A 13,425-nucleotide genomic window follows, 5' to 3' on the forward strand; every position below is an offset into this window, starting at 1 on the left:
CCTTGGCCACTAGGCCTAGTGACACATCCGTGTTCTCTTCCACCCAAAGTACAGCAAGTCCCTTCCTCTCTACCAGCATGCCAGCTACATCTTTAGGCCCTTCTCTCGTGCCTACCAGCACTACCAGGTCCACTCAGGCAGACAGTACCACCTCATCTGCCTTGAGCACGTCTAATTCAATGCAGCAAACAGCTGAAACCACTTTGGCACCCACTACCACTGATACATATACGTATCATTCCAGTTCCATGGGACTGTCCTCAACTCCAGCATCTACACAAACAGCCAAGACGAGGGACACAACCCTGCTTTCTTCATCTACTTTGAGAACCACAGTTACTCCTATTGGTACCGTTTCTGTAGAGTCTCTCTCGACAGAGATTACTTCTGTTTCTCCAATCACACCCTCAGTCACTCAAACAAGGACAGTCCATTTTCAGACATCTCCAGTCTCTACTCCAGTGACCAGTAGTACCTTGACAGCATCCAGTTCGCCTTTATCATTTCCATCTTTCCCAACCACAGAGCCAGTACCCACTGAACCCACAGACACCACCCCTCTGTTTACCCTACCCACAATCCCTGCCACCCAGTCCACACCCACCCCTTCATCTCCGACTGGGACTTTTACCACAACCAGAACTGAAGTCACCACCCCCACATATACATCTCCCCCTGCCACCTTGATCACAGCATCTTCTAGCACTCCCTCAACCACGGAAGTTGTCAAGACTGGGACCACAAACATGGTAACAACACCCACTTCCGTAACAGCACTCGGTACTTCAGGCGTTTCTCCCTCTTCAGCTTTCCCCATATTGAGTACTTCTACGAATGCGATAAGTACCCCTTTTGCTACCATCATCTCCTCTTCAATACCTGCAATAACAATATCATCTCTGTCTTCTACTAGCCCAAGCTCAGCGGTCCCCACGACAAGTAGTTCTTTTTCTACCTCCTCTCAAATGTCCAGCACAGAAAACACAGGCTCTCCTTCTGTTACTACCTTGCCTACTTTTTCATCAACTGAAACGACAAGAACTTCCCCCACCGTGACTTCCCTAATGACTTCTCCTACCCGAACGACCACCATGCTGACTCTGTCTTCCACCACCCCATGTCCAGAATCCATATCAGTTACAATAGTGTCTGCTTCTCCCACTACACCATGTATCGAAGTGGGTCCGAATGCTGAAGTTACCTCTATGCCCACTGTCCCATTATCAGTTTTTACCTCTACTACTGAGATGGTCACCTCTCCCAATTCCACAAGCATGACAACTCTGTTCCCTGACAAACTGGGCACTTCTCCTCACATGCTAGACACTAACCCCTCCAACAAGACTGCTGTTCCTCATTCTATCAACACTGGAAGAATTCCCATCAACATGGTTTTCCCGAGCACACGAAGGCCTAATAGTGGGACCTGGATCAACTCCAACTTTGTAAATACTCGGCCTGTGCCTGGCTTCATTACCTTCCCACGCATCGTGAAACGGAGAAGGAGATCTTCATCTTCCACGATGACTACAAGCAAGTTGACACCCCAAAGCCCACCCATCACCAGAGTTCCACGGATACCGGTGGACACCAAGACTGTCTCTACCCATACATCTCGCAGGACAATGTTAACCACGACTCAGATGACCACACAGTCTAGCTTTATCGGCAGCCCAGGTTTGATCTCCTGCCTCTTTCTTACCCCCCCTCATTCCCCTACTGAATTCCATGACCATGGTCAGTCCTGGCCTGAACTTCCCTTTTCACTTGCTACCCAGGCACTTGTGACAATGGTGGCGCCTGGACGCAGGGCCGCTGCTTCTGTCCCCGAGCTTTCTATGGCTCCCGCTGCGAGTTGGCCGCCAGAGAGATATATCTGGGTGAGTTGCTTCTTGCACTTTCTCTTGGGATGTGTCGCTTTAATGCCAAATCTCTTTCTCCCTGTTTTCTTCCTCATGCTCTCTTCTACCCCATGCCATACCTACCCTCCACTCTCACCTCCAGGAGGTCACTGGGGCCACTCTCTTTCCTAGGACCTCCTCCCAGTCTGCGTTGCTTGGAGTTGTATTAGGTTCTAATTTCTACTGTATCAAATTACCACAAACTCAGCAGATGAACCATGCAAATTTATTACTGTAGAATTTTGTAGGTTAGAAGTACAACCTGAGTCTTGCAGGGCTAAAATCAAGGTGTTGGCTAGGGCTGGGTTCTTTCTGGTAGCCCTAGGGGAGAATCCATTTCTTTGCCCTTTCCACATTCTCCAGCCTCCTACATTTCTTCCTCAAGGTCCCTTGGCTACATCTTTGATGCCAGCCACATTGCATGTCTGTTCCTTTTTTCCATACTTAACATCATCCTCTGAGTGGTCTCACTTCTTCTGAGTCCTTCTTCCCACTTCTTCTGAGTCCCTCTTCCCCTGCTAAGGACTCTTGTGATTACAATGGGCTCAATCAGATATTCCACGTTAATTTTCCCATATTAAAGTCAGCTGATTAGTACCCTTAATTTCTTCTGCCACTCTAGCTCCTCCTTGTCATGTAGCATAATATATTCCCAGGTTCTGGGGATTATACATAGACACCTTTGGGGCCACTGTTCTTCTTCCCACTGGGGCAGACTAGAGAGAGACTACAGAACTGACTGCGGGACATCCCAACTTCCAGTATGTCTCACATCTCAGGACAACACATTCCAGAAATCCTACCTTTCTCCCATCTGCTATTCAGTCAGTCCTCAGGGAGGGAACATGGAGAGGGGCAGTGGGAGCAGCTTCTGGGTTAGGGTCATGGTGGTGACGTCAGACAGTAACAGACGTTGAAGTGACCACAGCAGGGCATGTTGTGTACAGATACAGTGGACAGTGAAGTGGGCATGGAGGTGTCTGTCAACCAGGAGTTCTCCCCGGGCCTCAATGACAACAGTTCTAAGGTCTACAGGGATTTCACAAACACCTTCCGGGATCAGGTAAGGAGGAAGGGGGGAAAATGCAAAACTCAAACGACCTTGGAGTGGAGCTTGGGCCCGGGGGTGCCCTCTGATTTGAGGTTCAGATGTGAGCCAGGATCTTTGGCATTTCAGATGAAGAAGATTTACCAAAATGTGCAGGGCTTCAAGGAGGTGCAGATCCTTTCTCTGAGGTAGGACCCCTTTCCGGGGCTGTGGAGGCACTGTCAAGTGTGTGTGGTGGTGGCAGGAAGCACAGAAAAGGGCCAAAGAAGCCATCCCTTGCTTTTGGAATCATTCGATGTCATAAAGACAGGGATGGACGGAGGAGGCAAGAAAACTACTCCATGGAAGGTGTTTGGGGATCACTTTCAGGATTCATTCCTGTGTAGGAGGGATGTCTCCCCTCCCATAGAAGCATGTTGGATGCAGAATGATTGGGATCTACAGGGAGGTGGTGCCTGAGGCTTGGTGCCTGGTGTCTGGACCATAGCTGGTCTCTCTGGTTGGCAGCTGATATAATGGACGGGTCAGCAAGGGGGAGGCAGAGAGCCCAGGAGGGCCCGGTTTGATTATGGCTTGAGGGACACAAAGAGAATGTCAATCATTCCTTGTCCCGACTACCCAGGCTGCCCAAGGCAGAGAAGCTAGCAGCCCCTTCTGGACATAATCAGTCTGGAATCCCATCTCACTGCCTCTGCCCCTTCCTGCTAACACCTGCATAGCTGTGGCTGGTCTGGAAATGCCCTTCTACAGTTGTATCGTGGCTTGGGCCTGAGCATCTTTTAAGGCTCTCTGCACCCCACCTCTGCCCCCAGGAATGGCAGCATCGTGGTGGACTATCTAGTCCTGCTGGAGTTACCCTTCAGCATCCAGCTGGAGGAGGAGTATGAGAAGGTGAAGGTGGCTTTGAAGGAGGAGCTCCAGAATGTCAGCCAGGATGGGAACAGCTGCCAGAATGACCAGGGTGAACAGAGGCTGGGGGCCTGGGGCTGGAGGGAGGGGTCAGGGTCACAGCCACCATCCCAGCCTGCTCCAACTCACACAGGGGTCTACGGGGGGCAGGTGTCAGCTCTGTGGTACCTCAGGCAGGAGAGGAGAAGAGAGACAGGTCCACGGAAAACTGGGTCAAGGATGAGCCTAAGGAAGGGTAGTCAGAACCTAGGAGCTGCGGAGGAGAGAGCTGCTCAGTTTCCCGGGTGGCTGAGGACCCCTGGCTATTCAGGGGACATGAGGGAGGCCAGAGGAGCCTTCCTTCATGGCCCATCCAAACCTCCCTCACACTGACAGAGCGCTCTCTGTCCCTTCCTGTGCCTCCCCCGATTCCACCTGTGCCTGTGGCCCCCCAGTCCTGTGTTTTAAGCCTGACTCCATCAAGGTGAACAACAACATCAGGACGGAGCTGTCACCTGAAGGTGAGAGGTGGGGCAAAGGGCTGAGTGGCCCCAGGTGGCCGGGACCCCTCCCACAAGGGACATCTGTCTACTGAAATTCTCTAGGGAGGAGGGGAGACCTTTTGGGGAGGCAAGTGGTACAGACCTGGCAAGGCTGCCTCTCAGGTCCTTGTTAGTAGCTTCCACGTGGGGAAGGATCAACAGAGAAGGTGAGGAGAGGGTGACGGGCCTACACTCACTAATCCCACTCACTAATGACCCTGCACTCATCGAATCCCACGGTCTACCCGCCAACACGCCACCAGCGGAAATGCAGTCCTCTATCCATATTCAGAATTACTATAGCCAGGCCCCAGAGTAGAATGGATGAGGTCTTTACGTCTGCAACCCCCTACCTACCCACCAGCCATCTGTCGCCGCGCTGCTGCCAAAGGTTACGAGGATTTCTACTTCCCTTTCCTGGAGGAGAACCAGCTCCGCTGTGTCACCAAATGCACGCCGGGCGTGGAAGGCGCCATTGACTGCCATCAGGGCCAATGCGTTCTGCAGAGGAGCGGTCCTTCTTGCCGGTGAGGCCCCGCCCACACCCAGCTGGGCCAATCATCAAGTCCCGCCGGCCCCGCCCACTCGCCTCCTGGTGGAGCCCCGCCCACCTGCAAGGACCTGGGTTGTTTAGGGGCACTAATTGTCCTGGCGCGGGAGGTGGTGAGGTGATGTGACCTGTGACCCCCTCTCCCAGCTGCTTCTCCACGGACACGCACTGGTTCTCGGGCCCGCGCTGCGAGGTGGCCATCTCCTGGAAGGCGCTGGTTGGGGGCCTGGTGGGAGCCGGGGCCCTGCTTCTGCTGTTGCTGGTGGTGGCGCTGAGCGTGTTCGTGTTCGTCGTGCGCTCCCGGAGGAGGGACAGGCAAGGACGAGACAGGTGAGTGAGCTGGGGGTGGATGGGTGAGGGGAAAGTCATCCCGGACTGGGTTACCCTGCCCTGACGACGCGGCGCCCTTCTGGCAGGTCCAGGGACGACAGGAAGCGGTTCGAGACCTGGGATGAGAGTGCAAAACCTGCTTTTTCTAACTTTGGCTTCCAGGATGACAGAAGAGGTGAGTCTTGTCTCATGGAGAAAGTGGGGGCTGGAGGGTGCTTCCCAGGGCACCATTTCGGTCTGGACAGACCAGAGGACTTCTCTTGTCCAAGACAGGCATCTACCTCCTGCCCTAGAGTTTGCCTCGCTGCTTCCACGCACCCTTCTAAGGCCCAGGTCCTGCATAAGCCCTCCCCGCAGGGCAGGCCCAGGGGCCCAGGAAGCCCTGAGGCCCTGCCTTCCTCACTTTCCTTCCCTCCCCCTTTTACTCCCCATCTCTTCCTCTTGCTCCCCCTGTTCTCTTTTCTCTCTCTCTAGTTAATGACAAAAACTTCCCTGTGGCCTTGGACACCGTGGACACCAATGCCAGGGTGAGGGGTCAGGGATGGATCAATAGTAAGGAGCTGTAACAGGTCCAGCTCTCAATGACCCCCCTCCCAGGGCAGGGGGATGGCTGGGACAGGAGGCAGTGACCTCCTAGCCAGGCCCCTGCAGGGTGGGTCCCTGTTCTCACTCCCCGTCTTGTGAATTCTATGGCAGGTACATATTCACAGACCTGAGGTGACCTCGTCCTCACTGTGAGCCCACACTGCCCTCTCCACCTGCCCGGACAGCGGAGAGAACCATCTGCACTGCCTTTGGAGAGATGGCTGCGGGCTCGTGCGGCTCAGTCTCCTGGTTTCCTAGGGCATAACAGACCTCCGCCTACCCACATCCTTCCCCCAACTTGGGTGAAACCCACCTGGAGGCCCAGTTCAAATCCAGGCTCTTCCACTGTGGGACCTTGGGCAAATCAGTAACTTCTCCAAACTTCAGTTTTGTCACCTGTAAAATGCAAGTGGCCCACTCCTCCTGATACTTCCTGTTGGTTATAGTGAAACCAGGTGTCCTGGGTCCGGCCTCTGTCCCAATGCGCCTTCCTGTTGGCCTTCATGCTCATATGGCTTCACTCACATGCCCAGTCCCCATGCCCTTCCCCGAGGCTCAGGCCTCCGCCTCTCCTTTTCCTGTGTGCATCCATACTGCCAGCCAGGTCCTCCTGTGGTACCTGTAAGCAGCCTGTCCCAGCCTCCTACCCTGTCCTTCTGTAACTCCCTGCTGTGCCCCTCCACCACTTCTTAACCTTCTCCCCTCTGAACCCACTTCTTCTTAAGTCCCTCCTCCCCCACACTCCCGCAGCCAGCCCTGTGTCTCCCTGTTTCCATACTTTCCCCTTCCTCATCTTCCTGCCCTCAACCCTAAATCCCCTCTGTCCCCCACATCTCCATGCCCCACTTGTAAATCCTCCCTCCTCCCCACCACCCCTCCCTAGGTAGGTACAGATGCCCTCTGCATCTTAGGACCCCCAACTGGTGTTCCCTAGGCCAGGTCCCCCATCCTGAGAACCCATCCTTCCTGTCACCCCTAAGGGCCCTGGATCCCAGTGGGTGGGGGGTGGCAGGTAGGTTCCCAGGTCCCTGAAGATGAGGGGAGGTGGGGCCCTGAGGTGGGAAAGCTCCCTCAGCCCCTCCTCCCCATTCCCTTAACTCTCCCTCCTCTCCCTTTAGTGCCCCCCTACTTCCTACCCTTCCCCCACCTGTCCTCCCCCTTCCTCTCCCTGGTTCACCCCCATCTCTGCTATAACCTGTGAAGCCAGAAGCCCAGCCTCCTTTGCAGGAAAACCTCACTTGGGGACAGGAAGTCTGCAAATCTCCAGTTCACCCAACTGATCATAATATAGCATTGTAGTTTAATATAGCATTTTCAAAGAAACTGCTGTATGTCTTTTTCTTTCTAATGCTCTGGTCTCTTCAATCAATTGAGGAGCAAGGATATCAGAGGATATGTTGTAGGAGGGCCTCAGAGTGCTGGTTTCTCCCGTTGAGGAAGGAAGGGGTCCATGGCTGGCTCTCTGGGTCCATGACCATCCTCAAAGGGAACATCAAGATTGGAGGACCCATTTTTCTCAAGGAGCGGGTGGGAGCAGGGGGTGGGAGTCTGTTGGGTTTGTTGTCTGTGCCCCTGACGTTAAGAGCTCAGGGCTGGCTCAAGGAGATGGGTGACTCTGGTTAGGTCAGCTGCCATTGGTTCTAATGGGTAAGCCTAGCTCCTCCAAAGACCTGGAGACTCCATAAGACCATGGGGTCAGGGTGAGAGCTGCTAGGGTATTGCCCCAGCATTCTGAGGGGCGAGAGCCAGGGCAGGATGAACTCTGGGGGAGAAGGACAAGTGATGCTCTCTGCAGTTTCCAGGGACCTCACACCTCCACCCCACTCCCACACCCAGAGAACTTTTCAGACAGCAGGAGATGACAGCAGGATACTGCCTTCCTCTGCCAGGCCAGGGCCTGAGGGCATGGGGTACCCAGACCTCGGCTGCGGTCAGAAAAGGTTAGCGTTTTCTGAACAGCTCAGAGGACCCACAGTCCAGCACAGCCCCAGGCCCCAACTCTCTGACCCTTCCCTGACCACTAATGCAATACTAATTCTTTTGGCTTAGAGAGAAATGTGTTCTCTTTCTTTGGTCTAATGCATAGTAATGTTTGTGGATGTTCTATTGGCAGCTGCTAAAGAGATCTATTCTCTGTTTTCAGAATGCAGTATTCATTATATAGATCAATCGGACTTGGCCTATCATGTTATCTAGGCTCTTTTGAGTCTATCAAACCCTTTCTACATTTATTTCTTTTTTGATCCATTTGATTTTTCCTGGGCTGAGAGAAATGAATTAGTTTTCTATTACTCATATGCTTCTGTCTGTTCCTTCTTCTATTTTGTATAAATATGGCTCTAAAAACATTAATGCTTTGCAAATTGGTACATAGATAACTTTCTTATAATCATTGTGAATTGTACACCCTGCCATTAGAACACATCTTTTATGGTACCCAAAATGCCATCTGTAGAAGGAAAAAATTGATAAATTGGGCTTTGTCAAAATTCAAACTTTTGCTCTCTGACAGACACTGTTAAGAGAACGAAATAAACTACAAAATGGGAGAAAATATTCACAGATCATATATCTGACAAGGAGCTTGTATTCAGAATACATAAAGCACTGTCAAAATTCAACCATAAGAAAACAAACAACTAAAAAATGAGTAAGACTTGAACATATACTTCACCAAAGAGGATATATAAGTAGTAAGTAAGAAAATCAAAAGATGTTCAACATCACTAGTCATTAAGGAAGTGCAAATTAAAACCACAATGAAGTACCATTACACACCTATGAGAATGGCTAAAATTAAAAAGCACTGACAGTTGGTAAAGTGTTGATGGGGATGAGGAGCAAAACTCCTATACATTGCTGCCAAGGCGCAAAACGCTACAGCCACACTCTGGAGAAGAGTTTGGCAGTTTCTTACCAAGTGTCATCTTAAAAAATATTCACCATCTAAACGTCGAGAGTTATGTATTATACGGTGGGAATTTTTAGAGGACTACAAGCCTGGGAGACAGCATCTCAAGTAACCCTGAGAGAACTTCTCTGAGGAGGTTAAGGGAGGAGCCAGGTTATATGGAAGTTTTGCAACAAAGGGCAGGTAGTCTCAACAGCAAAAGATTATTGTTAATTAAAGGAAGTCAGAGATCCCAAGTTAGGGAAATTAGCGCTTTTTTATGTATGGGAAGATGCAAGAGTCTGGGCTCCCTGAAATCATTCCTCTCATATCCATCTCAGCAATCCAGGGCCAGTAACCTGTTTTGTTTTGTTTTACATCCTGGGCTCCCTTGGGGCTCACTGGTAGGGAATGGCTGCAGTCTGTGATAACTGCTAAATCACAGGTAGTTTTCTCCTTTCTGAGTGTCCTTAGGGCTCCCAGTTAGACATTTACAACTGGCCTTCTGTTTGCATTTCCCGGGACACCAAGAAGTGGGCCTCAGGCTGGATACTTAAAACTGTTAGAATTTCCTGAGACAAGAGTTAAATGGGCTCCAGTTAAGGCATTTACAATCTGCCTCCTATTTGCCCTCGGAAAAGGAAGTAACAACAGAAACTGGGTAAATAGCTGGCCTTTTTTTTCTTGTAAACATCCTAAGGTAATGGTCATGGCAGGGACAAAGAAGGGCAAAACCCTGTTTGAGTAAAGGATTAAGGAATCTCCACTTACGCTGCTTTGGGGACAAGGCTCTTTGGAGGTCAAGAGTCAGGAGATATCTCCAGGCCATGAGTCTTGCTCCTCCCAGAAGCCTTCACTTTGAGATCCGTCTTGGCTGAGGGGTAGGTGCCCACCCCGGGTAAATCAGATGTGGAAAAAGAAACCAGATAACTGGTCTGAAGGAAGACAAAGACCCAGAAGAACTGATCTACATAAATGACTTAACCGCCTCTTTAAGGCCTCCCTGATAGCTCAGTTGGTAAAGAATCCTCCTGCAATGCAGGAGACCTGGGTTCGATCCCTGGGTTGGGAAGATCTGCTGGAGAAGGGATAGGCTACCCAGTCCAGAATTCTTGGGCTTCCCTTGTGGCTCAGTTGCTAAAGAATCTGCCTGCAATAAGGGAGACTTGGTTCGATCACTGGGTTGGGAAGATCCCCTGGAGAAGGGAAAGGCAACCCACTCTAGTATTCTGGCTTGGAGAATTCCATGGACAGAAGAGCCTGGCAGGCTACAGTCCATGGGATCGCGGAGTCGGACTCGATTAGCGATTAAACAATGAAATTTTAATGTAAGAATTATAACCAGGATACATTCAGTCCCTGGATTTTTTCCCTCTTTTCCTTTGTATTGCAACCATGTCTGTGATCAACACAGTGGATCTTTGCTCCTTTCAAAACATTGTGCTCTAACTGCTCACACTCAGATTGCCCAAACCGTTAGCCTTGGTTGCCCCAGCGGATATTCCAAAGAAAAATAATAAAAATTTATAGAAAGAAATGAAAGAATAAAAGAAGAAGAAGAAATCAATTAATATTACGACTTTTGCTTTCTTGTTTGTGCTTGTCTAGGAAACGTTTGGCCATCAAAATTTTCTGAATCGATAAAAGAATCTAAAAAACAATGATATATGTATAACTGAATCCCTTTGCTGTACACCTGAAACTAACACAGCATTGTAAATCAACTATACTCCAATCAAATTAAAGTGTTTTTTAAAAAGTTTCCGAATCACTCTGTCTGAGATGTGTCTTTTGTATACAATAGAGTTGAATTTTCCTTTGTATGCCAATATTAAAGTCTTTTTAAAAACTGTGTGAACGTGTAGTCGCTCAGTAGTGTCTGACTCTTTGCGACCCCACGGACTATAGCCTGCCAGGCAAGAATACTGGAGTGGGTAGCCATTTCCTTCTCCACGGGATCTTCCTGACCAGGGATCAAACCTGGGTCTCCTACATTGCAGGTGAATTTTTTACTATCTGAGCCACCAGGGAAGCCACTAAGCTAAATTCATTTTCTTTTTATTTATATGACAGCTGTTTTCTTTCCTCACATTTTTCCCCCTATGCTTTATAATGGAGAAGGCAATGGCAACCCACTCCAGTACTCTTGCCTGGAAAATCCCATGGATGGAGGAGCCTGGTGGGCTGCAGTCCATGGGGTTGCGAAGAGTCAGACACGACTGAGCGACTTCACTTTCACTTTTCACTTTCATGCGTTGGAGAAGGAAATGGCAACCCACTCCAGTCTTCTTGCCCAGAGAATCCCAGGGACGGCGGAGCCTGGTGGGCTGCCGTCTACGGGGTCGCAGAGAGTCGGACACGACTGAAGCGACTTAGCAGCAGCAGAATGCTTTATAACTTAAAAATACTTTTATTGTTTGGATTCTGCTTTCTTTTCTGTATGTTTCTTCTGACAATTTGGAATATCAGGCAATTTTACTATGGTTGAAGAAGGAATTCATGGGGCCTGGACTCCATCTTAGGCCTGTTTGTGCAGATCATGTTCGGCCACCTCTCTAATGGACTCTGAACTCTGTGCTTAGTGCCTTTGGAAACGACAATAGAAGGATAAGACCCACTCCGGACAGAGGAATCTTGAAGATTGTATTCAGGTTACTCATCACCTAAGAGAAAACATACACTAATCCCCCTACCTCTGGACAGGTCACAGATTTTTTCTGTCACCTCGGGCTTATTGATAATTGATTGTTTGAACATGGGGTTATTGTGATTGCATTTACCTTTCCTTTGTTTATGAAAGTCACAAGGAAATTGGGGTGGTGGGTTCAGACACGTACACATGGGGTATAAAAGATTTTCACAAATGCTGGTCGGGGTCCTTGGCTAAGAGGAGACTCTGCCTTGGGCCCGCCGGTGTAATAAACTGCACTTCATTATCTGCATCGTCCTTCTGAGTGAGCTTGTTTCCCGGAGCGCGTGGCTATAATATTTGGTGCATTGGCCGGGAAACTCCTCACTTTGAGGAGACAGGTCTCGTTTGAGGCCACCCCGAGGCTTTGTAGCTTGAATCTCCTAGAGGGGGGAAGGCGCCTCGCCCCTCTGGAAGAACTCAGCCTTTCAACACCCGATTTCTTCGCTTTGGCAGGTAGTGAACAGCAGCAAGGGAACTGAGCGCTCAGGTAGGGAGGAACCCACCCGGTAGGGTGGAAGAGGGGGCCTGATCACCCCCCTGGGAGGGACCAGAAGGGAGACGCATAGGAAACTGGTTTAGGTTGGCGACAATAGTTACTCGGCACTCGGGTTGACGGCCGTGCCAGGGATAAAGAAAGGGAACTTAGGGTTTAAGAAAGCCAGTTAGGAGCTGTGTCCACACCGTCTTAGGGAACGTGCCGAACGGTCGTCACAGGGTTTTAGGAAGGAGATATTGAATTCCGTGTGCTCGTATTCTGCCCTCCCCCAGGAGGTACCCATCTTCTGTGTGACCCATCATCTCCCCTACCAGTGGAAACAAGTAGATTGGCTTCTCGGGAAGGCCCTGGGACAGGGAAATCCAGAGGTAAGAAAATGGGAGGAAGCGGATCTAAGGCCACTGTATTGGAGAATATGATTAAGAATTTTAAGAAAGGGTTCGATGGAGACTATGGGGAAAAAATGACACCCGGCCGGCTCCGTACCCTTTGTGAAGTCGAATGGCCTTCCATGGGAGTTGGCTGGCCACCAGAGGGAACTATGGACTTAAATCTCATAAAGGCAGTCTATGCTATAGTTACGGGAAAGCCTGGACACCCCGATCAGTTCCCGTACATAGACTCTTGGCTGGGAATAGCCCAAGACCCCCCCAAATGGGCCCGTTTTTATGCTCATGGCGGGGAAGGAAAAATCTTGATGGCCCAAAAGGTAACCAAGGATGAGGAGGAAATTTTACAGGACCCTGAAAGAGATGAACTTCCCCCACCGCCGTATTGGATGATGGTCCCGCCAACTAGTATCACTGCGGCCGCTGGAGGCCCAACTGGAGGAACCAGCCTGAGACTGGTAAGCCTCCTGGACTCCTCAGCTGTCCCAACAGCTCCACATGTTGTAGAGCTGCCCACTTGGCAGGCTCCAGCCTCAGCTGGAGGGACAATGAGCCCACCGGACTCTACCACCCCGGATACTGCCTCTACGTTCCCTAAACTCTACCCTCCACTCCCAGTAAGTACTCCCAGACAAGGGGAAGGAACCACTGGAATTAAACAAAGGCTCCATTCTGCCAAAGAGCCAGAGGGAAGAATACTCTTACAGATGCCCCTGAGAGAAGTTCAGCAACCCTCAATGATAGGGGAGGACGGTAATTATCACCAAGCTCCTGTAACCTATTACTATCAACCCTTTTCATCAACCGATATACTGAACTGGCAAAAACACGCCCCTTCTTACTCGGTGGAACACCAGGGCATGACTAGACAGATGGAGACTATTTTCCACACTCACTGACCAACCTGGGACGATATAATGCAATTACTAGCATCTCTCTTCAGTATAGAAGAGAGATATAGGATCAACACTGAGGCAAAAAAATGGTTACAGGGGATGATCCCTGAGGGCACTGCTAACCCAGGGAGGTGGATAGAGCAAGCCTTCCCCACTGACAGACCTAATTGGGACTACAATACAGAGGAGGGCAAAGCCATGAATATAAAATGGAAGTT

The 13,425-nt window shown here is 50.3% G+C and overlaps 1 protein-coding gene across 1 annotated transcript in view; it reads left to right on the plus strand.

Moving 5' to 3' along the window:
• Nucleotides 1-7,167, plus strand: part of LOC145532006 (mucin-3A-like) — an 86,627-nt gene extending 79,460 nt beyond the window's left edge. Inside the window, exons 3-13 of the mRNA XM_081556213.1 lie at nt 914-1,677; nt 1,779-1,880; nt 2,849-2,964; nt 3,079-3,137; nt 3,762-3,910; nt 4,293-4,358; nt 4,744-4,906; nt 5,077-5,259; nt 5,346-5,434; nt 5,734-5,786; nt 5,956-7,167. Of these exons, the coding sequence (XP_081412339.1) occupies nt 966-1,677; nt 1,779-1,880; nt 2,849-2,964; nt 3,079-3,137; nt 3,762-3,910; nt 4,293-4,358; nt 4,744-4,906; nt 5,077-5,259; nt 5,346-5,434; nt 5,734-5,786; nt 5,956-5,997 (1,734 nt within the window). The 5' untranslated portion in view covers nt 914-965 and the 3' untranslated portion in view covers nt 5,998-7,167. The remainder of the gene's footprint in view (nt 1-913; nt 1,678-1,778; nt 1,881-2,848; nt 2,965-3,078; nt 3,138-3,761; nt 3,911-4,292; nt 4,359-4,743; nt 4,907-5,076; nt 5,260-5,345; nt 5,435-5,733; nt 5,787-5,955) is intronic.
• The last annotated feature ends 6,258 nt before the right edge of the window (nt 7,168-13,425 follow it).

Source organism: Giraffa tippelskirchi, chromosome 13 (assembly GCF_054371585.1).
Source record: "Giraffa tippelskirchi isolate mGirTip1 chromosome 13, T2T-mGirTip1v1.2.pri, whole genome shotgun sequence".
In the NCBI taxonomy this organism is placed as follows: Eukaryota; Metazoa; Chordata; class Mammalia; order Artiodactyla; family Giraffidae; genus Giraffa; species Giraffa tippelskirchi.